General features: G+C 39.1%; 1 protein-coding gene across 3 annotated transcripts in view; it reads left to right on the top strand.

Moving 5' to 3' along the window:
* The window catches only part of LOC139464873 (transmembrane ascorbate-dependent reductase CYB561-like), a 46,519-nt gene that overhangs the window by 12,882 nt on the left and 8,491 nt on the right, over positions 1 to 25,146 (top strand). Inside the window, exons 1-3 of one of the 3 annotated variants that reach the window (XM_071246435.1) lie at positions 17,547 to 17,760; positions 19,350 to 19,417; positions 24,723 to 24,955. In XM_071246435.1, coding sequence (XP_071102536.1) covers positions 19,359 to 19,417; positions 24,723 to 24,955 — 292 coding nt within the window. In that variant the 5' untranslated portion in view covers positions 17,547 to 17,760; positions 19,350 to 19,358. Of the gene's footprint in view, positions 1 to 10,481; positions 10,926 to 17,546; positions 17,761 to 19,349; positions 19,418 to 24,722; positions 24,956 to 25,146 lie in introns of those variants that run through there. The other 2 variants (XM_071246436.1, XM_071246437.1) reach the window with 2 other exon arrangements.

The raw sequence follows: 25,146 nt of genomic DNA, 5'->3' as shown, positions 1-25,146 counted from the left end.
TGGGGTGGGGTGTGGTGGGGTGGGGTGGGGTGTGGTGTGGTGTGGTGGGATGGGATGGGATGGGATGGGATGGGGTGGGGTCAGGTGGGATGGGATGGGGTGGGGTGGGTTGGGGATGGGGTGGGGCAGGGTAGGGGTAAGGGTATCTCAAAGTAAAATACATATGAAACTTTCAAAAACCAAATAGTATACCAATTCTGTGTGTAATATTATGAATATTGCCTTTTAATCTTGCATAACTGTATTAGATCTATATTTTTCATCAAATTGTCTTGTTGACAAAAAATAATTTGGCTCTGTCAAGTGGTGTTAAACTATCATTTAAGTTTGTTAATACTTAGTCAATTCAGTAAGGCCTATCAAAAAATATGTTTTGTTCCTATTATGGGGAAAAAGTAAAAGAGGGTAGATCATGTAGATAGGTAGGAAAATTATTTTATTTTTTCAAATATTTTACATGGCATATCTATCACTTTAAGTCTCTTGTTGTTGCATGGATGACAACAAAAACTTTTTTCACCGACATATCAGATATACAATCAATCTTTAAACAGGGAAAAAGAACTTTTAATGAAACATATTGAAATCATATTGTCAGCGCTGAACGAAATGATGAAAAACATCAAGAAAGAGTTGGGGGACTGAGTAAAATTAGGTCTGTTTGTTGTTTTATGCCGCACTCAGCAATATTCCAGCTATATGATGGCGGTCTGCAAATAATCAAGTCTGGACCAGATAATCTAGAGATTGACATCATGAGCATCGATCTACGCAATTGGGATCGATGACATGCATCAACCTAGTCCGCGAGCCTGACCACCCGATCCTGTTAGTTGCCTCTTACGACAAGCATAGTTGCCTTTTTCGGCAAGCATGAGTTGCTGAAGACCTATTCTACCCCGGTTCTCCATGAGTTGAGTTAAATAAGGTAGGACAGAGAGCAAAATGTAGATAGGGTCGGGTAACCGGAACCAAGTATAGTTTTTTGATACACCTAATAGATTCTAGACATAAAGGACATGATTCAACCTTTGTATAAATATTCGTTATATTGGACGATGGTTAACATGATTTGGATAATGGCTCAGGCAGTCCATCCAAAAGTATGGACGTGGGCTGGCTGAAAAGTTCTAAGCCTAACTGTGAAAGACCTGTACCAAGCCGATGGTTTTCATTTATTTCTTCACATAGTCCCCTTCCAGGTTTACACACTTTTGCCAGCGGTGCTGCAAGGCCTGGATGCTGGTCAAGAAGAAATATTCTTCAGCCACCCTAAAAAAGTAATTCACAGCGGAAATGACGTCATCATTACTAGAAAAATGGCGACCGGCTAGTTCCTTTTTCATTTTGGGAAACAGGTGGAAGTCTGACGGGGCCAAATCGGGTGAATAAGGGTGATGGTCAATGAGTTCAAAGCCACAATTATGGATCGCTGACATGGCAACCACCGATTTGTGAATAGGAGCATTGTCTTGCTGGAACAGGACTCCTTTAGTGGGCATTCCCCGTCGCTTAGATTTGATAGCTTCACGCAACTGTCTCAGTCGGTCAGCATAATATCTTCCATTGGTAGTCTGGCCTTTTTCAAGATAGTCAATCAGCAGAATACCCTTGGAATCCCAAAAGACTGAAGCCATCACCTTTCCAGCAGAAGGAACCGACTTGGCTTTTTTAGGGGCTGGTGATTCCGGATGCTTCCATTGTTTAGACTGAATTTTGGTTTCTGGTTGAAAGTGATGAATCCAGGTCTCATCCATGGTTACAAATCGGGCCAAATAATCACCGGGATGTGCTTCAAAACAGCATAAATTGTCACGGAACGTCAGGAATCTGACACTTTTCTGATCCGCTGTTAAGAGCTTTGGTACCCATCTTGCAGAAACTTTTGTCATTCCCAACTCGTTGGTGATAATGTGCTCAACCCTCTCATGAGAGATGCCCACAACACTGGCAATATGTCGAGTGGTCAATAGTTGATAAGCCATCACCATGTCACGACCCGGGTAATGTTTTCTGGAATGGTTGCTGTTGAAGGCCTTCCTGGACGCGGGTCATCGTCAAGGCTCTCTCTGCCACGCTTGAATTCCGCAGCCCACTTCTTTACAGTGGAAAAGGAAGGGGCATCATCCCCTAAAGTGGAGACCATGTCAACATGTATCTGTGTGCGAGTTAGCCCTTTCAGTTGCAGGTACTTGATGGCTGCTCTATAGCCAGTTTTGTCCATTTCTGGTGATTGCAATGGGTAGGTTCACAAGATGGTCTGGTACAAAGACAATAATAACACTACAGTTGCAGTTCTTATGTCTGTGATTCTTTAAATGATTGTACTGGTTGGTGGCAAAAGATTGTTTCAATCCGATTGAGATATCCCACTTAGGCTTAGAACTTTTCAGCCAGCCCTCGTACCTATGTACACTTGCTATACCGTATTTTCTTGAGTATAGTGCGCACCCCCCTCTCGCGGATTCAGTATTTTAGAAATAAAAATTTGAATGTCAAGTGCAGAAAAAAAATACACCCAAGGTCTACCCCTTCAGCGAATTCCGGTAAACAAATGGGTGATGAGAAACTTGGTCATTACAAATTCGAAATTTGAGATAAAAAATCACCAAACATGTTTATTTACCATTTAAATTGTATTTTTTTGTTCTGCTAGGATATTGTTTTACATCCAGGGATTAAGATTACCTTGTGTAATTTCACGTAAACGAAGCCGGAAACAGCAATCGGCTGTACACACGTTTTCTTGGTCAAGACCGCCCAATGATATAGCTTTACAGGATTTTAATGCAAGGATCGGCAAAAATTGTATCTGAAACTATTTTTTTTATCAGGAATAATATATCCCAATATCTTGTTAATTTAGTTGCAGCTTTCAATAAAGATATTTTAAATAATAATACCCCTAAGCATGCTAAGCTAAGCAGCTGATCGCTATTGCCGGTTATTATTTTTCACATAGAACCAGTCTGACCATTCACCGTCAAGGCTCCTGTGCATGTCATCGCAAGAACTACGTGTTGACATAGAATCATCAAACTATAACAAATATGACTTTTTTAACGAGTCAAAGTGGCATTTATGATATATGTATCCATTCTCTGTCAACTAATGTTCGTTTCAAGGCGTCAATAGCAGTAATCGACCGTAGTTGCTGTTAATAACGGTGAGTTGTGCGATCTTCCGATCGCTTCACACATGATTTCGCCGAAATTAATTAAAACAATATTAAAAGGAATTTTGAATAAAATTAATGAAATAAGTTACATACATAAGTCCAGATATACAAAGAACACTTTTTATAGCCAGACAGTGTAATTACATGATTAATTTGCGTACTTCAGTATAGATTTGTTGACATGGTATTTCCGATGTTACGTGCTCACGGTAATATCTTTCCATCGGGAAAAAACCCATCAAAACTCATCAAAATTATTTTGTGTATAATGTGCACACCCTTCTACCATGTCTACACAGCTGTGTTTTTTGGAAAAAAAAGTGTGCACTATACTCAAGAAAATACGGTAAATGGCCTGTCATGATATTGTTTATGACTCTATTCTATTTAATATACAATGTAGGCTGAACAATTGTTTGTGCTGTGTATTTAGAGAGTACCACTGATGTATCCCATCAAACATATTTCAGTAGAAATTTAAGTTACTAATCGCGATAAACATGTATACTGAAGTGTGTATACTAATTGTACAATGTACAATATTGTAAATTATAGTCTGTTACTTGTCTCACAAGTCCGAACTTGAGTCTAGTAAAATTCTGTCAGGCCTAGTAAGCTCAGCTTTAATTTTCCATATGGAAACATTTAACTGTGCTAAAAATGTTGCATGAGAGCCATGTTCAGGCTAGCAGACTCAAATGTTTTGGGCACAGACTGAAATAATTAGAGCAGCAGGGTTAGAATGGTTGTACGTCAATTACATTTACTCATTCCTGAAGAACCAGCTTTTTCCTTTAAAAAACTGGTTAAGTTGCCATATTTGCTGTATTAATCGCCCTGTTCTACTGAGCCCCCCTCCCCTGACTTCTGTAAATAATCGGTATGAGTGCCCCCTGAAGACCCAACATTTACATGACTGTCCATATTACCCTGTGCATATTACAGAGATGTTTAGTGTAAGCAGCTGCATTGAAGGAGTATTTTAATATCCTAGTAACTGTTCGCAAAATGTTTAGTTGGAATTAAGTTTGTTCACAACCGCTCTATCGGAAACAAATTTAACTTGCGCATAGTTTTAAAAATCCGAAACAAATTTGACTTGCATATAGTTTTAATAAGCGTCCCCCTTTCTCAACTTTCTAAGTGCTCAGGGCGCACATAACGGGGAATACGGTATAGAAACTGTTGTGTTGTACATCAACTGTTGGAAGCCATAGATCAAGTCCTGGTCCTCTTTAGACATCCCTATTCATCTTCTGTACTTTAACATAGACATACAGTTGTCCTCGTGCAAATATCGTGTTAAAGTTATCAGTATACTAAAATCAGTGTTGTAATTGTATAAAAAGAATATAATTTATAAAAAGAAATGGTATTATGTTCCATATGCAGTATTTTAATAGGGGTTTTGTATTTATATAATAAGAAATGATATTACATTCTTGAATCACTTCACGGAAAAGGATCTGTAGAGCAAATAGTTTATATTGTGGGCTCACCCACCATCAGTGGTACAGTTTGGTACAGGTGAATTGATGTCCTGATGAATCATATGTGATATCTGACTCCAGCTAAATGGTTGTCCATGTCACAGTGCTGGTTTCATAACCCTTGTTGTCCTCCGATCTGCTGTAACAATGTCTAGACTTGGTCAGGCACGGCTTGTCATCCCCCCCCCCCCCCCCCCCCCCGTCCTTCCAAGGACATTTTTGTGTATGACATTTAACTTGAAAACTACTGCGACTATTCTTTTCATACTTGGTGAACACTTTCTGTACCAAGCGGAGAGGTGCAGTGTGAAGTTTGATTTCAATATTAAAACAAATGCAGCTATTACTATGATTTTTTTTTGCTTTTACGTTTGTGCAACCCATAACTTGAGAACTATTTCATGGATTCTTTTTAAATTTAAGGAACACTTTCTGTACTAAGAGTTGCGGTGCGGTGCAAAGTTTCATTATATGTATATTTTTTTAAACTATATGATTTTTGTTCATGTTTGGAACTTTCTTACTTCAACATTTGTGCAACCTATAACTTGAAAACTCCTCCATGGATTCTTTTCCAATTGGGGGTACAGTTTCTATGCCATTAGGAGAGGTGCAGTGCAAAGTTTTATGTCAATAAGTGGATTTATTTTAGAAAATATTGCATTTTTCATGTTTTGAACGTAGAAATATGTTGGAGTCAACAAAGTCAGGGGTATTAGTGAGCCCTGCTCACTTTGTGCCTTGTTATGTAATAATTCCAGATGGCACTGGTGGCCCAGTGGGATATAATGCTGCAATTAAATGTGCAGGGTTGCCTCCCTTAGATGTCCCAGGAGCTGTTTGTCATGGATTTGAATCCCTGATTTAACAGCCTGTTCTCATGGATTTCAATCGTTAAGTCTGTTGCAACTTTGGGTTTTCCTCTCAGCTGGTAGGCTGTGATATGACTGGAATGCTGTTCAGATGAATCAAAGTAACACTTGTAAAACTTGACTCACCCCCACACAGGCTTCGGTGCAGTAAAACAAATGGGAGCTTGTGCTGCAATCTCATTTGCTGTACAATTAATGAAATGGAATTTAAAGTCCATATATCTCCTGGACTATTCCTTAAATTAAGAAATACATCTGAATTTTAAGAAGATTTTCATTTTTTGTCAAAACAACCTTTCTCATGTAATTGTCATGGTTGTAAGTTCTAAATAGGTCTCTGTTTATTTCTAAGTATGCATTAATCCTATGAGACCAACTCCGTAACTATATATGTTACCTCAGTCTCATGCCACATACTCTCAGTACATTGCTATGTACATTCCTTTCCATCATCATGATAATGATAATTTAAGTGATGTGAAGAAACTTTGGCCTAACTAAATTATTTAATCTAATTTTTATTTCAACATGATTTGCAAATGTTTCACCTCAGTCTAGGGCCGACATTGTTGTGTCTACTTGTAATCAGATGTTAACAGCCAGGGTTAGAAACTGGCAATAGTCCTGTAGTCCTTGCCAAACTGCCCAATAGTAAAGGTATCCTAAGGTCTAGTATAAATTTGCCATTTTTAAAGGTTTTGCTATATGTTATCATTATAAGGACTAGCAGACTGAGACTGTTAGTTTCTACCTCTGTCTAAGCATGATGAAGAACTGTACAAAATAAGTTGAATAATATCAGCTATTATCAGAAATCAGCAATACGCAGTAAAATAAAATCCAAGCTTATCAAATACGCAACAAACATTACAGATTCGCTACAAAAATAAAACTTGTGTGTATCATCATGATCATCAAAATATTGTGAAGTAACCCTGCGTATTTGATACGCAAATCAGCAACTTATTTTGAAATTATAAACGGACATTCCGTCAACCTTGCCAAACTCCATGATGACAGTTACATCATGATCATTTGCCATCACACTTTCTTGTGGAAGTATCGTGGTATTTTTGAGTCCTACAAAGCTCTCGAACCTACACGACACCAGTTTGCAGGGATTAGATGAATAGTGTTTTTAAATGTTTAACTTAAATACCTACATGTGTAAAAACTAGTGGGTAACAGAAATTTGAATACCCAGATAGAATTACAGATACCCAGTGATTTTAAAATGCATGGGTCAAATACCCACAACACTAAAAGCTTATCTGGAGCTCTGGTGTAATTGAGTGCTACACTCTATGACAGAGTCTTTGTACTTGGTAACCGGGTTAAATATTTTTATGATTATGAGCAGAAACACTGCTCACCCAAACATGTACAATAACAGCAGGTGTGATAAATAGGTAACACTGCTCCTGAACTGACATGCACGGTTTGCTGTTCTTGCGTTTGTATGTCGCTGACACTTCTCAAGGTTCCTTTTCAATGTTTCTTAGTGCATACCGCATCTGCAATGCAATAAACCTCTCTTGCCTTTAGATTGCCAATCGTAAACATGAAACCAGCATCACACATAACTGTAACTTCGGGGCGTGGGGAGAAATCTTGAATGTGATGCACATAACTTCAGCAAATTATATATCGAAAATTAAAATATATATACAGTAGAACATGTATATAACGAACTACAAGGAACCAGAAAAATCAGTTCATTATATACGTTGTTCGGTGTATACGTTTTCGCTCGGAAACATTGCATAACATTCATTCAGGCTGTTTGTGTCAACTTCTTACTATTGCCAGCCATGATAGCATATACAAGTGAACTGATACTTTGACTTTACTTACTTACTTTGGAGATTTAACGTGCGCTTTCCGACTGATGCGTATTTCGCACACGGGCCCGGCCAGGCCATTTAATGTGTTTCCGAAAGGGGCGAAAGTGGTCTGTGCAATCCAAGAGGGGGGTTTAGGGGTTGCTTATATAGAATTTGGGAATTTTGAGATTTGGAATAGGTGCCGATGGGGTTGGGGAGGAGAACTAAGGGAGCTGGGTATGGTGGATGTTTGTTTGTTTATGTGATTTTGATTTGGTAGGTTACTGTGTTTTTAGATGCGTTTTATTAGTTCCGTTTTTATTAAGAATACGCCTAAGGCCTTGAAGTTTTCTAGTTTATTTTGTGGGTTTAGTATTGCTTCTAGAGTGAGAGCCTTGTTTAGATTGAGGGTGGTTTGTAATGTGGTTCGATGTGTTAGGTAGTGTGTGCAGTGGATGAGTGCGTGTTCTGGGGTTTCTGGTTGTTTGCAGTGTGGGCAGTTACCTGTAGTGTGTTTTTTAAAATTTTGTAGGTGGTTATTAGGTTGGTGTGTCCTGTTTGGAGTTAAGTAATTACTCTGTCGATTTTTTTTGATGGATGGAGAATTTTTGGTTTGGTTGGTGGTTTGCTGAGCACTTTTTTGATTTGGCTATTTGAGTTTAGATATAGGTTATGCCATTTTTTGTGATTTTTTGCTTGTTTACACTTTTAATTTATGATTTTGAGATGGGTAAATTTAAGCTTATTTCTGGGATTTTGAGGGATAGTTTAGCTGCTTTATCGACACAATCTCTTAAAATTTATATGTTTAATGTTTATTTTGCAGACAAAATTAGTCCAATTACATGATTAATACAAGGTTGATCCGTCACCGCTGATTGTGTTGATTCGCTGCCATTGTGTTTATTCACCGCTGATTGCGTACAGCCAATTGTCAGTGACACTTGACACTGAGTGAGAATTCTCAGTTCGCTATACACGTCAGTAATTAGTGGTAGATTGGTGATCAGATATCAGTTTGCTATATCCATTAGTTCGCTGTAGAGAGTTCGTTCAGTACGTAAATTTTATATGATATTATGTCAGTGTTATATAGGAGATAAATCAGGGATTTTTTAACAGTTAGTTGTATCCGTTCTACTGTACATGAATGTTTTATGACACAGAATAAGGTGAAGGAAGTTTAGTAATCAAATCTAAATGAACATGGTTCAAGTTAACACTGTTGAGCGCACGTCAGTTTTTCACACCTTCCCTCAATCATAGTCCCTTAAATAAACACAAGCACAACAACAAGAAACTTCAAAGTGCACCTTGATTCACCTTCATATGAATACCTAAAATTACAAAGTTGCCTTCATGCGAAGACCCAATACAACACATGGCTTTAAAGGCCTTGGATAACGTTAGCACTTGGGGGACAAGATGGTGCCCTAGTGACAAGCTATTCAGCAGCGCTCTGATTGGTTATATTGCTTCTCGTCAGAACTATATATTGCAACGCAGTGTCCTTGTCAATACACAGCCCTTGTAAGTTATGATTTTGCATTGTAAGAATGTAACATCACTTTTCTCTATGCTCTGAGTGACAAGTCTTTCTAGACTGATTAATGTCTTGTTTAGAAAAGTTAACTTGTCACAACCAATTAATATTCACTTCGCCAGGTTTTACTGCATTAAAATATAATGTGGCCATATTCCCCACAGTCTAATGTTTTTGTTTTGGCGAGACATTTTCACTATCAAAAGATCGTCGGCAATGACAGAGGGCGATTCATATTGTGTAATTTCAGAAACGAAACTAAAACGAACTAAAATGCTCAAAAATACTTCTAGAACTATTCAATATAGAATATTTATTTGTCTTTTAACATCTTGTCAAAGGTTTTTGATTACTAAACAACAAAATACAACATTATTTTGATACACTTTCTACTAAAGTACTGGTAAATTAAATTTCGTTTAAATTTGATTTTTTTTTGCGTGAATCGCGCAATTGCGCGGTCTGGGTTGGACACTGGGTTTGGTGACACCCTGTTGAATAAGAATTTGTAGATCATGTGTACAGTTATGTCCCTTAGTTGTGCCAGAATACTAGGTTGTTGGTTTCTTGAACCTGCCTTTTGCTTTGCTCCGTCAGCAGGTTGAAATGACAGGATTATTGCCCATTTCACTCATCTGTGTAAATACAGTTTAATTTTTCAAACCCCACTGGACTTATAAGAATTTCTGTCAATGCCAGACCAAACTGACAGTTCCAATAATCATGAGCATTTTGGCATCCAGTAGATGCATAATTTAAGAAATGAGAAAAAATCAGAGATTGTTATGTTGTGTTCATGTATGAGATTTGTTCAATTCTTACAAATATAACACATCAATTACATCAAAGCCATGTCCTGTCTTTTTACTCTCATTACACCATAACATCTTGAGCTTTTCAACAGAAGTCTTCTTCACTGTCAACTGTCCATAATCATGATAATAAGTTGTACAAGTCATAGTATGTTCATCAGAATCTCAGTTTCAGGAACTCATGACAGCAAACAAATAAAAGGTCTTCCTGGCAACTGTTTGAACATGTCTGATAACTTTCATGATTATATATGATCACAACATAATTTGCACATTGCATTGACTTATTTAAAACTTTTGTGATTTACCATTGTTTCCAATATTGACATAGTTGTCATGAATCAAGGACTTCCTTATGATCTGTGCCTGCATTTAAAGAATAACCCCGGAACACTATCATCAGTCACAGTGAAGGAGGAAGCATTAGTCCGTCAATATATGTCATACAGACCCTAAACAAATATATCCAATACAGCCGTTGCGAGTCTATAATAGTATTACCGCAACCACGGGAATCGTCCATTTAATTGCAAATACATGTAACAAGTGCTTAACATTCCAATATATTTAACTCCCTTGAATCTTGTGTCTGGCCCTACTTCCTGATAGTGATAAAGTGATAGCTGCATGGGTTGTTATGTCTGCAGCTTATATTTAGCAGCTGACAATCACATGAGCCAAATACCCCCCCTCCCCCCTCTCATGTGAGGGGAACTAAATCACGAGATGAATCATTTTCCACATGTTCCTGAGTATAGTGAGAGTGAAACGACCCTGTGTGGTGTGTGGTTTTTCCCTGCCTGTCGACTCTGCTGTCCTTGCACCAGATGGTGATAGCTTTTGTATGCAAATCCACACAAGTTGACTGTTTCCTAGAATAATCACATCTGGGACGTTGTGGGATGTATGCATGGTGACATTTATCCTCTAGAGATCCTCCTATTTACGTTTCTTGGATCTCGTGTTGTTAGGGGTGACACAGGTTGCTATAGTCAACTGCATGTGCAGTTCCTTGAACCCTGTTGACGGGCAATCTGATTCCATAAAGTTGACACTGGTCATAGTGGTGGAGAGATTTGTTAAGTGGGTACTGTTTTATATTTGGAGAGGACTGAAAGCAAGTGTTCAGACGTGAGATCACACTTCAAACAGTGTTACAAGTTTCCATCATGTCAGCTCGGGAGCCTACAGAGAAAACCTCCATACGGTGAGTGTGACGTGACAGGGAGGCTTTCTGGGCGTTTTATGTGAAGGAGAAATCCCGAGAATCAGTTGATCCTGGAAGTGGAATCTGCAAACAAGGGCCTATGTTGATTCTAATTCTGGAATCAACAGATTCAAATTTTCTGACTTAGACTATGTTTTGGTGTCATATTATTTGTAATAATCAACAATATTTTATCTCACTTATAAAATATTTCATTGGGATCGCTATTAAGTAAGAGACTTCTTTCTATAGGCATTAAAACCTGTTGTGAGCTTTTACTTTCCAGTCAGGTTAAATCTCATAAACAGGGATGTTGTAATGTCCCTGGGATTTTATATAATATCCCAGGGATTTTATAGGATATTCAAGTCATATTTGCTATATAATGTGTTATAATATCCCAGGGATTATATGATGTCCTGGTTTTTTTATTAATATAACTTCCGTTCAAATTGTAACATGTAATGAAATGTAAAATCAAATGACATATGTTTTCTTTATATTCCCGAGGATCGAACTCGCAACCTTCATATCTGTAGCCCAGTGAGTGTACCACGATAAGCCACACTGGTTTTTAGAATGTCCTTTTCAAGATCCGTACGCCAGCAACAGATATTTTACACGCGTTTCATGGAAGTATGTTCGAAACATAAAAATGTTGATAAATGTGGTTTTAAGTTTCTTTTTTCGGTTTATAAGCATGGAAAAACACTTTCCCTTGGTTTTGGAAGACAGAGCATGCTCTGGGGGTCGGGAAAAACCGCAGGGGCTTCGATCACCCTCTTGGTTTTTCCCTCTCCCCAGGACATGCTCTGTCTACCAAAACCTCGTGAGCGTGTTTTCTCCAATACATAATGACCTCAAGTTGCGTCAGTTTTACTTGTTAAAATGCACGTTTAAAATGGTTAGTGAATTCCGGGCTCGGAATCAACTGCAGTAACAGTAGTGTGGCATGATTATATGGTTAAGATAAGATGTATACCCAGTGGTGGGATGACCTGTTTGTGTTGAGGAGAGATAAAAAAACAAACCAAAACATTGTTTCTGTTCATGTTACATGAACTTTTAGTATAAACGCCACATGCTTCGCGGAAATAAGACTGTGGCATTCGTTTCACGTGCAGAAAATTGATTCTTACACATGATGCATTGCAATTGTCAGAGCGAGCTTTTCGTTCATTGGAGCAAGACACTCTTTATCTCCATGGTTGTAGACCAATAATCATGTTCAGTTCCCCATATATGTCATAAGAAGAGAATCATGTTTAGTTCCTCATTAATTGTATAATTTCAAGCGGATTTGAAACGTCGCGTTCCACTGCGCAACAGTTTGTGTTTGTTGTTTAACGCCGCACTCAGCAATATTCCAGCTATATGACGACGGTCTGTAAGTAATCGCGTCTGGACCAGACAATCCAGTGATTGACATCATGAGCATCCATCTACACAATTGGGATATGATGACATGCATCAACCATGTCAGTGAGCCTGACCATCCGTTCTCATTAACCGCCTCTTACCACAAGCATGGATGCCTTTCAATAAGCATGGGTTACTGGAGACCTATTCTCTACCTGGATCTTCATGGGTAGTGTGTCAGTAACATAGTGTCTGCAATCTGCTGAAGGAGATCCTAAGTGAAAGAGTGATGTATGTCAGCAATATTCCAACTATACCATAGTGGCCTTTAAATAATTGAGTCAGGGCATACTGGGTCAGACAAACAAGTGGTTGACAGCATGAGCAACAGGAAGGGGATTGTCACAGTTAGTTAAGTCTGTCTATTCCACAGATGATTTTGACCCAGTGGTTTATGTGATGTAGCAAGGTTTAAGTTAAGTAAGGTAACTTCTCCGGTTTTCAGTTTTACCTATGGAGCCAGGTTAAGTCCTGTGTGGAATGAAGACACTCAGCCAGGTCACACATCCTACTCGGAGGGCACAGGGCCCAGTTGTATAAGGCTACTCATTTTCACCTTGCAGAGTTGTGTCCCTTAGTAATGCCAGAAATCTAGGATTGTGGGTTCGAATCCTGGTTCACCCTGTTTATGTTTCTAGGTTTGTCAGCACCATACCCATGCTCATAGGTTTCACCAAAGTGGTAAACGTCTGAGACCTGCATCACTTTGGGCTTTCCTCCCACATTAAGCTTGCATGCTGTGATATAACTTGAATACTGTTAAAAAGGGCGTTAAACCCAACTCACTCACTCACTCACTCACTCACTCACTCACTCACTCCAGGCTCGATTACCGACATTGATACAATGTGTGAAGCCCATTTCTGGTTCCCCCAACGTGATATAGCTGGAATATTGCTAAAAGTGACTTAAAATCAAACTCACTCACTCTTGGTTATGTTTTTATGTTGACATCCGTAAAGATCCGGGGTAGAATAGGTCTTCAGCAACCCATGCTTGCCGTAAAAGGCGACTGCGCTTGTCGCAAGAGTCGACTAACGGGATCGGGTGGTTAGGCTCGGTGACTTTGGTTCACGTCATTGTATCCCAGTTGCATGGCTCATGATGTCAATCACTGGATTGTCTGGTCCAGACCTGATTATTGACAGACCGCCATCATATAGCTGGAATATTGCTGAGTGTGGTGTTATAGCTGGAATATTGCTGAGTGTGGCGTTATACAAACAAACAAACAAACAATGTTTACCATGTGGTGGCTAGGAAGAAACAGGATACACAGGATGCTCAACACACATACAGTAACATCCTCCAGCAGGGCACGCATGACCAGTTGCAGGAACTCTTCATTGAAGACACAATCACACAATCACAATATGAACATCTTCCTGCCAGCAAATACATGAACCATGTCAAGTGGCGTGATGGCCACACCCATGATGCAGGGTGGGATTGCAGTGGATGATCCAGAGGTGGATGGGTGGGTTGGGTTGAGGGTGGATGGGGTTGAGGGTGGGTGGGGGTAGGCAGGGGTGGGCAGGGTCATTATGGATGAAATTAACCAAGACAGTCTACATGCCCAAATATTGACAACATATAGCAATCCCCCCAATAATGTTTGAAATTCTACTAGCCCTTCAGATACTGTTAACATTAACATAACTGGTCCACTTCCCATCCCTGGTGGTTGGGTTAGTTTTAACATATTTTAGTCAACCTAAGTTGAAAGGGATTTGATAAACAGGTCTAACTGGCTTATGTAAATACCGCTCTCTGTTACATAGTTTTATTGGTGTAGACATCAATACGTTCAGGTTAATGAAACAATACATCTCATATAATAAGAAGACCACTCATGTTACCAAGACTACAGTCATATGCGTTAGAAGCTTAACATGTATTCATACTCATTGTACTAACCTACCACTATTTTCTATAACACCATGGACAGACATGTGTATGTTGGGTTTTACATCTCTTGTTGAATTCTTGTACCCATACAATGCTGTTTTCAGAACAAAACCTTTTATGTAGCAGTACAAAGTGCTTCTAATGCTATGGTAAGTAGGACAGGTAAAGAGGAACTCCGTGAAGTGGAGACTCCAAATATAAACAATACTGACATGCTGCAATATTTGAAATACCGTATTTGACGTAATAAGCGCCCAGGGCGCTCAAAATTAGAAATAGGGAGCTCTTATTAGAATATTATTTTAGTGAAAAAAACAGAATCGGAAGATAAATTTTGTGGTTTATGGTGACAGCCTGAAATGTTTATATACAACAGATATATTTTTCCAGAAAATAATTGCCCATAATTGAGGGTGCTTATTACACACGAGTGCGTATTAAACACGAATAAATAGGTCTTGTGTACATGGATCAATCAGAAAGGGTGCTAATTGGGATTGTTCACCAGCCAATATATTAGCAAATATCGCAGTGGGCGCTTATTAGAGCCGGGCGCTTATTATGTCGAATACGGTAAGTCTTTCAACTCATGACTATTGAGATCACTGCATCCAAGTCTTAAACAAGCATGGACAGCTCGACAATATCAAGTACGGTAGTTTAGGTAAAAAAATATACAATTTAATTTTTTTAGAAGTCTCCCATGACTTTTTCAAAACCAACATATTTGCTAGAATGCTTAACATCATCTGGTAACAGATTCTTAAGGCGGGTAGTTGCTGGAAGAAGTGACGTACCTCTGGTGGGTGGGTGTGCTCATCGGGGTCAGATTCCCCTACATGCCCTATGTAACCTATCATCAGATTATTTATTTGTTGTTGAGAAATGATTGTGTCATGATACTGACAGTGTCAACAGTGATAGCCACTTTCCATATCCTATCTAGAGCTGGATTAATAATTCATTTGTGAGTCACCGGGGTGACACCTTGCATTTCAGGCCTTGTCGAGTCAGGTAAATAACTATTCATATTGACTATCTGTATCCAAATAGTAATCATCATAGTGATCATCGGGACAACATATGTACTATTATGAATGTTGAATCATGTGAATCGCTATTCATATTCAGAATCTATTAAAACATAACCTGGTATCAGAATAGTAATCAGTTTGTGGAACATCTTGCCAACTTATGTATCAGGACAACAAATGAGACTATTATTAATATGTCATATTAGTAGGTTATGAACAGAGGTGATCATTAGGGCTGGGACGGGTAACTCGGGTACCCGGGTCGGATGGGTACTGAGTTGGACCCGGGTACCCACAGGACTACCCGGACCCGTGGTTAGTCATGTAATATATTGTTAAATGACAAAAATTGTCTAGAACTCTATGGTTACACTACAAGTCACTAATGCATTTCTTTCTGACTGTGTACCCATTCCTTCTGACTTTTCATATGGTTGAATAAAGATCTAACTTAAGTCAACTTCAGTGTATGCATGACCAGATCGTTTAATACATGTATCTTAATACGTTTTGCAAGTGCTGTGGTAAAAACAATTACCAATCGGACATTTTGTATCTCTTCAGACCTACAGCGGGTATCCGGGTAGGGTCGGGTAATAGAGGAGTGGGTACTCGGCCAGTAAATTTGGACTCGTCCCAGCCCTAGTGATCATGTTTATTTTAAATGTTCTCGTCAATGCACTTCTCTGTGTCTAAGGACTGTCTCCCTGATCAAGTGGATAGAGCATCTGCCACAGGAGAGCGGAAGGTCTTTGTTTCGATCCCCGGTTGCATCATACCATTTTTAAGATGTTACTTGTTGTTACCCTGCCAGGTTCTCGGCATTAAGGTTATAGAACAAGGGCTGAATCGGATTCCATATTTCACTCAGACAAGGTAAAATAAACATGTAAGGAGGCACATTTCTTGAATTCACTTTCACATGTTGTCAAACTAGCCAGTACATGATTCAGTTAACGATCCCTCACATCCTGTGTGTGTTTCCCTTATTACATCGACCGCCACCGTAGTCTAGTGGGAGACTGTTCACCCAGGTAGCGGAGGGCCTAGGGTTCAATCCCCGACTGCGTCATACCAAAGGACATTAAAAGATGGTACTTGTTGTTTCCCTGTCTGGCGCTCGGCATTAAGGGGCTAAAACAAGGACTGGTTGGCTCGGAGTCAGTATACTGTGTCTGAGTGGGGTATTCATGTTAAACTGTGGCATGGTATCTTAGTAGGCTAGCACTATAAAATCAGCATCAGTCTGAACTAGTACAAGCAGACACACACACACACACACACACACACACATGATGTCGCTATACAAGTGTAATAATCTTGGATGCAACGTTAAACCCCATTTCATCACTAATTACTAATTGTCACTTTGATTTTCTTCTATCTATCAGCTATATCTCCATCAAGGATCGGTAAAAGGCTTCTGAGCATGTGCATCGATATGACATTGGTAAAACTGTTGGAAATCATGTGCCATCCTCCAAATTTTAACTCAGATTATATTGACCCAGGAAAATCCCTGCTTATTAGAACGAACAGAAGTTTGCAAGACACTGGGTTTAGGATAGTGATATTAAAAATAGCTCCTAATATCCAACTTTTAGCTGTTCAGTCACACTTACATTTATTTATGTACAGCTTTGATAAACAATTGACACGTAGATATATACAGTTATCATGGTTATATATATACACATATATAATGCATAAAAGTTAAGTGCCCAGTTGTCAGTAGCTCTAGGACTATGTTATAACGGGTTGAGCGATGTTAAATCTACCCTTAGTGTCACAGACTGTTGAGGTTGCCTGCCCCATACTTGATTACACAGCTGGAATATTTCAACATATAAAAATATGTCCAATAAACAATATCTACATGTGAAATTATGTTAATTAACCCTGAGTAACCATGGCAACCCCAGCCTGTTGCACTGATCCTGCTGTTGAGGTAGATGTCATCATGTCTGAGCTGAGGTTTTGACACAAGTCTACACAATAAAGATTTCATTGACGGCCTGAGAACCTCTAACTTTTACAATGAAAGTATCACCTTTGTAGCTGTACAGATGGAGATAAGTGCTATCAGTGTTTCTCGTGATGTAGGTTACCCTTAGTCATGCCCACTTGCATTGTCTACTATCGCATGAAATTAAGTATGATGGGAAACGCACAATCTCTTCTTTGCATTGTGTACCTGTCAGCTGTAAAGTATTAAAGGATTTTCCATTCCTGCGGCATCCATCTCGGGACCTGATCTGTGACAAGTCTTTCATAAGTCTTAGATAAGGTCTTACATAAGCTATAACAGATATTAGGAATTCACCTACCTTCTTGAGTTTCTGAACGCTGCATTTCGACTTGTTTCATTGGGAACAGCTGATCTAGACCTAAGTGGAGGACTGTATGTATACTTAACCTCACACGTTACAGACGTCAGGACATTGGCTTGCACTTTCTCATTGTTGGTATTTCAGGTTAGTAAATTATGATAAAAATATTCTTTTGAGAAATAACCATGCTTTATGATGGGGCAATGGTGGCCTGGCCCCGATTTCTCGAAACAAACTTAAGTTAAAAAACTGACTTAAGTCCTGAGTTAAAAACTCAGCTGAGTTTTTTTTGCAAACTCAGTTTGAGATTTGAGTAAAAACTTATGTTTGTTTCGAGAAATCGGGGCCTGATCGATTAAGATTCTATGATTTGATTGCAGAGGTAGCTCCTTCAGTTGTACCAGAAATCCATTGATTGTTGACCAGATCGAAACCAGATTATGTTTCTTGGTTTGTCAGCACCATACCCGTCCTTGTGTGATTAACCAAATGCCAACAACCTGTTCCCTTTGGGATACTTCCCACGTTCACAATGATTAAACTGACATGTCATAATGTTTCCTGAAAATCTGGGTTAGTAGAATAGGTCTTCAGCAATCCATGCTTGTCGTAAAATGAGATTTAGGCTTGTCGTAAGAGGTGACTAACAGGATTGGGGGGTCAGGCTCGCTGACTTGGTTGATGCGTGTCATCTTATCCCAATTGTGTGGATCAATGCTCACGATGTCAGTCACTGGGTTGTCTGGCCCAGACTTGATTATTCACAGACTGCTGTCATATAGCTGTCATATAGCTGGAATATGCTGGGTGTGGCTTTAAACAACAAACAATGGGTTGCTTGATTACCTGAAACAAGTGTTTTCTGTTGTTGGGCTAATTGTTTCTGCCATCTAAACATTTGGAACCCGTGTCATGTCATATTTCTATCATGTGAAAGCAACGTACATGATGTAACCACGGTAACATGATTGTTCCTTATGTTTTTTTCCACACTGCAGATGCTGTTGTTTCTGCCTTGAGAATACATTGCTTTGTGTATATTTTTGCCATGTATTGTAACCGTGGTAACAAGAAGGCACATGGGTAACCAAGCCATCTAAGACACCACAATTTGTGGAATCCCTGATTGACACTTGTATTGTTTCTAGGTTTGTTAGCACCAGTGTTTGAAAAAATCTTAAAACCTACCAAGACAGTTGGGCAGGTGACCCGCAAATGTTGACTGCCCATCTTCAAAGTTACCTGCCTGCATTCAGACATACATATTGAATACTGCGAAAAATGAGAGACAAATCACGTCTTGATACAGTTGAAATAATGCAAACAGTTACTTGAAAAATCTATGAGAAGTTATGCTAAATCTTAACATAAAATTATCTGCGAGAGATGTGGAGGAAAATTTTGGACAGCCCAAACAGAAAGTTACAGGTCACGGGCAGATGGGCAGGCGGGCAGGCAGGCGGGCAGGAGGGCAGGCAGTTATCTCAGACACTGGTTAGCACCATACATGTTCTGGTGGGTTTTGGCATTTTATTAGTGGTAAATATCTGAGCCCTGCATCACTTCGGGCTTTCCTCCCACATTAAGCTGTCACGCTGGATATAACCATTATAACTAAATGCTGTTCACAGTGGCATTAAGCCAGTTCACCAACATATATTGTAACCATGGTAACACGTTTGCTTGCGAAATGAGGACACATTTTACCACCTTTGTTTCTGCATTGTGTACAGCTTGGAAATATGGCCAGTACAGACACAACATACTATGATAATGAGCAGCTGCCCCGGGCTGTCCAAAGGTAGATTGTAGATCTTGTATCCTGTGTATTATTACCATTATAAGCACTGCCATTATCCAAACACACTACATGACAGTTGTCATGATGCTTGGAGCCACTAGCTTTGAATACTGCATTTAACAAGGTGATCGTAGAGCAAGTGTTGACTTGGGGTGTTACGAAAGTCATAGCACTACGGTCATCTGCAGAACAACCCCGGAACTAATATTTTGACTTATCCCTTATATCAGAACACGCTGACTTACATTTTGGCTTTTCACAGAACATGTTGACTTACATTTTAGCTTTTCACAGAACACGTTGACTAACATCTTGGCTTTTCACAGAACATGTGACTTACATTTTAGCTTTTCACAGAACACGCTGACTTACATTTTGGCTTTTCCCTTGACATGCTGACTTACATTTTGGCTTGTCCCTTATAACAGAACATGCTGACTTACATTTTGGCTTTTCACTTGACATGCTGACTTACATTTTGGCTTGTCCCTTATAACTGAACATGCTGACTTACATTTTGGCTTTTCACTTGACATGCTGACTTACATTTTGGCTTGTCCCTTATAACTGAACATGCTGACTTACATTTTGGCTTTTCACAGAACATGCTGACTTACATTTTGGCTTTTCACAGAACATGCTGACTTACATTTTGGCTTTTCACAGAACATGTGACTTACATTTTAGCTTTTCACAGAACATGCTGACTTACATTTTGGCTTTTCACTTGACATGCAGACTTACATTTTGGCTTGTCCCTTATAACTGAACATGCTGACTTACATTTTGGCTTGTCCCTTATAACTGAACATGCTGACTTACATTTTGGCTTGTCCCTTATAACTGAACATGCTGACTTACATTTTGGCTTGTCCCTTATAACTGAACATGCTGACTTACATTTTGGCTTTTCACAGAACATGCTGACTTACAATTTGGCGTGTCCCTTATAACTAAAAACACGCTGACTTACATTTTGGCTTGTCCCTTATAACTGAACAAGCTGACTTACATTTTGGCTTGCCCCTTATAACTTAACATGCTGAGCACAGAGTTTACCAGTTGATGAAATAAGCAGATTTCTCCCCTAATCTCCCTATACCTGCTTACCTCCCCATACTATGTGTACTAATTGCGTTCTGCATTTTGAGCTCACCTTGACATTGTCAGACCTGTGATGATGCGGGTTAGAATAGGTCTTCAGCAAACCATGCTTGTCGTAAGAGGCGACTAACGAGATCGGGTGGTCAAGCTCGGTGACTTGGTTGATGTGGGTCATTGTATCCCAATTGCGTGGATTGATGCTCATGATGTCAGTCACTGGGTTGACTGGCTCAGACTTTATTATTCACAGACTGCTGTCATGCAGCTGGAATATTGCTGAGTGTTGCATTAAACAACAAACAAAAACAAAATTGGCATTGTCAAAGTGAGCTGATGTTATGGATCTTCGTCAAAGTGAGCTGATGTCGTGGGTCTTCGTCAAAGTGAGCTGATGTTATGGATCTTCATCAAAGTGAGCTGATGTTATTGGTCTTCATCAAAGTGAGCTGATGTTGTGGGTCTTCATCAAAGTGAGCTGATGTTATGGGTCTTCGTCAAAGTGAGCTGATGTTGTGGGTCTTCATCAAAGTGAGCTGATGTGGGTCTTCGTCAAAGTGAGCTGATGTTGTGGGTCTTCATCAAAGTGAGCTGATGTTGTGGGTCTTCGTCAAAGTAAGCTGATGTTGTGGGTCTTCGTCAAAGTGAGCTGATGTTGTGGATCTTCGTCAAAGTGAGCTGATGTTGTGGGTCTTCATCAAAGTGAGCTGATGTTGTGGGTCTTCGTCAAAGTGAGCTGATGTTGTGGGTCTTCATCAAAGTGAGCTGATGTTATGGGTCTTCATCAAAGTGAGCTGATGTTATGGGTCTTCGTCAAAGTGAGCTGATGTTGTGGGTCTTCATCAAAGTTAGCTGATGTTGTGGGTCTTCGTCAAAGTGAGCTGATGTTGTGGGTCTTCATCAAAGTGAGCTGATGTTATGGGTCTTCGTCAAAGTGAGCTGATGTTATGGGTCTTCATCAAAGTGAGCTGATGTTATGGGTCTTCATCAAAGTAAGCTGATGTTGTGGGTCTTCATCAAAATTAGCTGATGTTGTGGGTCTTCGTCAAAGTGAGCTGATGTTGTGGGTCTTCATCAAAGTGAGCTGATGTTATGGGTCTTCATCAAAGTGAGCTGATGTTGTGGGTCTTCATCAAAGTGAGCTGATGTTATGGGTCTTCATCAAAGTAAGCTGATGTTGTGGGTCTTCATCAAAGTGAGCTGATGTTGTGGGTCTTCATCAAAGTGAGCTGATGTTATGGGTCTTCGTCAAAGTGAGCTGATGTTGTGGGTCTTCATCAAAGTTAGCTGATGTTATGGGTCTTCGTCGAAGTGTGTTGTCCTTCTCTCTGTTTGCTTTGAAACTTTTCCAAATCTAAGGAACATGTCAATATCATGTCCTAGCAACAAGGAAGTAAACTCTTCAGTTTGCAGAATGTAAAATGGTTGTCACGACAGCTCATTTCTGTAAAATATCAGCCACTGTACCAATATCATCACCTAAAAAAATATTGGACATATCATTTTCAATTTATTTATGGATTTTTATGGGATCTTTTTTTAATATTTTAATTTGGAAGTATTCAATAATGTTGTCATGCCATCTGTTTGAAATACAGCTTTTGTTATTATGTTGAATATCCAATATACTACATTATTTACTTGAACTATAGACATGACGGAGGTATTGTTTAGACCTATAAATATTGTGCTGTGCAGAGTTGCGTCCCTTGAGCATGCTAGAAACTTGTGATTTTGTTTCTAGGTTTGTGAGCACCATACCCATGCTTGTGGGTTTTCCCAAACTGGTAAAAGTCTGAGACCTGCATCACTTTCAGCTCTCCTCCTACATGAAGCTGGCTCGCTGCGATATTACTGGCATACTGTTCAAAGCGGCGTTAAACCCCACTCACTCACTAATCCATTGATCATCCCATATACAACATTTTTTACTTGATTTAAAGACATGATTGAGGTTTCTTATAAATGTACTGCCCTTATTGTCATCATTCAAATTTCAAAATTGTTGACATGTAAAAATAACTTTTTGAAAACATAGTGAACCTTTTCATGAATGTTTGTTCAATGAAAAGAGCTTGAATTTAAGTGTCAACCCTGAAAAGCCCTGAAAATAACCAGAATGGCTTGAAAAGCCCTGAATATACACAAAATGACAAACACTTGTCAAAAAACATATTTAAATTTATGACAGACTTAATTTATTTTATTCATTGGTTGTGAAAATAAATCTTTTGGACAATTTATGATATTCACTCTATTTTGTAGATCTCTCGACTAATATATTATATGCTGGATATAAAACAATACTGACAGACTGAGGCCCCAACCAAAAAGCCTTGTAAAATGAAAGGTGAAAGACTTAAAATGGCCTTGGAGTTTGGTGTTCCATATCTGTATGAACCATGCTTTAATAACATCAAATATAAAGTTGTTATTAACATGATAAACATTTAATATACATGCTTATTTACATATCTTGAATATAGGTCATGAAGATCTATGGAGGCATTAATCAATACAGCGTTTATATATAGAGATTATTACCCATGTGTTTTTCCAATTTGTGAATACCATATTTGTAAAATGGTATTAGGCAACCCATTGGCAAGCATAAAAGATATTTTTTATTCCTAATATGGAAACACATGAGGGTTATAATATCGTTATCAAATAATGTCATTCTTAAAATAATCCATGTTTAAGATGTTATTTCACTCAATGAAGTTTAGAAACTGTGTCTGAATGAATGTTTGACTTAACTGACCAATTTATAATATATAACCAAATGACGTGAAGCTAGTTTTGTCTACAAAAACAACCTCCAAGTTGTGACTAATCCAGTCGCATATGCGATTTTGTAATTATCCGACCTGTATAAACCTATGGATCGCCACCTGGCTCCTGTCAATAAAATGCCTCAGCGACTAAATCTTATTTTCATCGTAAGACAGTCCAGAATTACTTGTAGCTTTTCTTGTTTTAAAAAACATGGCGACACATGGGGAACATTAGTCAATAGTTTTGAGAAAACGGCATTGTATGGAGCTGGAAAGAAGTTCCTACCAGGTGACCTCATTTGCATATTTATAAGATCTTGATCTTGTTGGTTTATCAGATCAATAACACATGTCATATTATTATATATCCTGCATATCCTGCATTGGCACACATAAACCATGCGTGGCACATCCTCCCAGCTTATATCAAACCGTGCTATAAGGCTATATTATTACAGCAAATGTCGTGGAACGACTAACATCGGTGCATGTTGGACTTCAAAAAGTGTATAAGATGAATATCGCTTTATGCTCATCATTTTTGTTACTCTACTCCCAAAACATTAAGAACTATCAGATTCTTTCATATTAGTATAGTTTATTTGTCATGCCATGATAGACATCACAGGCATCATTGTTTCCTTATGTTAAGCAGATGTATAAAACTAGATGAGATTATGTATGTATAAACTTTGCCTGACCTCCCTACGTGTAACACCACTGGTCGTATTGTAATAGTCCCCAGCTCCTCTTAGTTTGTTTGTTAAGTTTGTTGTTTAACGCTGCACTCAGCAATATTCAAGCTATATAACAGCGGTCTGTAAATAATCGAGTCTGGACAAGACCATCCAGTGATTAATATCATGAGCATTGACCCAAGCATTTGGGAAACGATGACAAGCATCAACCTAGTCAAGGAGACTGACCTTCCGATCTTCCGAGTGCAAACGAATTAAATAACTAGTTTAGGGGAAAAAACTTGTCCCCCTATACATTACGAATAAAATAACTAGTTTAGGGGAAAAAACTTGTCCCCCTATACATTACGAATAAAATAACTAGTTTGGGGGAAAAAACTTGTCGCCCTATACATTACAAATAAAATAACTAGTTTAGGGGAAAAAACTTGTCCCCCTATACATTACGAATAAAATAACTAGTTTGGGGGAAAAAACTTGTCCCCCTATACATTCACTAGTCACTGACTAAATGACCAGTGGTCATGTCTAAGCCTGTAACGTATGTTCTAGAATTGGCACAGTGGACAGACCATCCACTTGTTCTGATAATTAGTCTGGGTTTGATTCCCAGCACAGATACATTGTGTGTAGCCCAGTTCTGGTGACCACGCACCAGGTTATGGCTTGAAAATTGCTAAAAGTGTCTTTAACATGTTTAAACCCTTTGCTCATTCTTTGTAATTGCAGTCAAGACATGGAAGCCTTTGATGGAGGATCGACCAGTGCCACTTCTTTCTCCATGAAGACGTTCACATGGCTCGTGCTCCTCGTCCAGGTGTTCGGACTGGCGGCAGTCGTTATGGTGGCCGTGTGGATGGGGCACTTCCGGGGGGGGTTTGCGTGGCAGAGTAACCCGCTCCTGGAATTCAATTACCATCCTTTGTTCATGATCATTGGCATGGTGTTCCTGTTTGGTGATGGTAAGTATCATCCTTGGCACCCAGGGGTGGAGGGGTAGTCTAGAGGTTTTAGCAACTGCTGGTCAGGCGAAGCCTAAGTTCATTGGCACAATATGGTAAGCTCAATAAGCTGTCTGCAGTTGAGATATAGCTGAAATAATGCTAAAAATGACAAAAGTAATTATTTTTCATGTTAATGGTCACAAAGACTT

Source organism: Haliotis cracherodii, unplaced genomic scaffold (assembly GCF_022045235.1).
Source record: "Haliotis cracherodii isolate W230 unplaced genomic scaffold, xgHalCrac1.p SCAF_17, whole genome shotgun sequence".
In the NCBI taxonomy this organism is placed as follows: Eukaryota; Metazoa; Mollusca; class Gastropoda; order Lepetellida; family Haliotidae; genus Haliotis; species Haliotis cracherodii.
The sequence above is the reverse complement of the archived record's forward strand: the minus strand, read 5'-3'. Positions and strand labels throughout refer to the sequence as shown.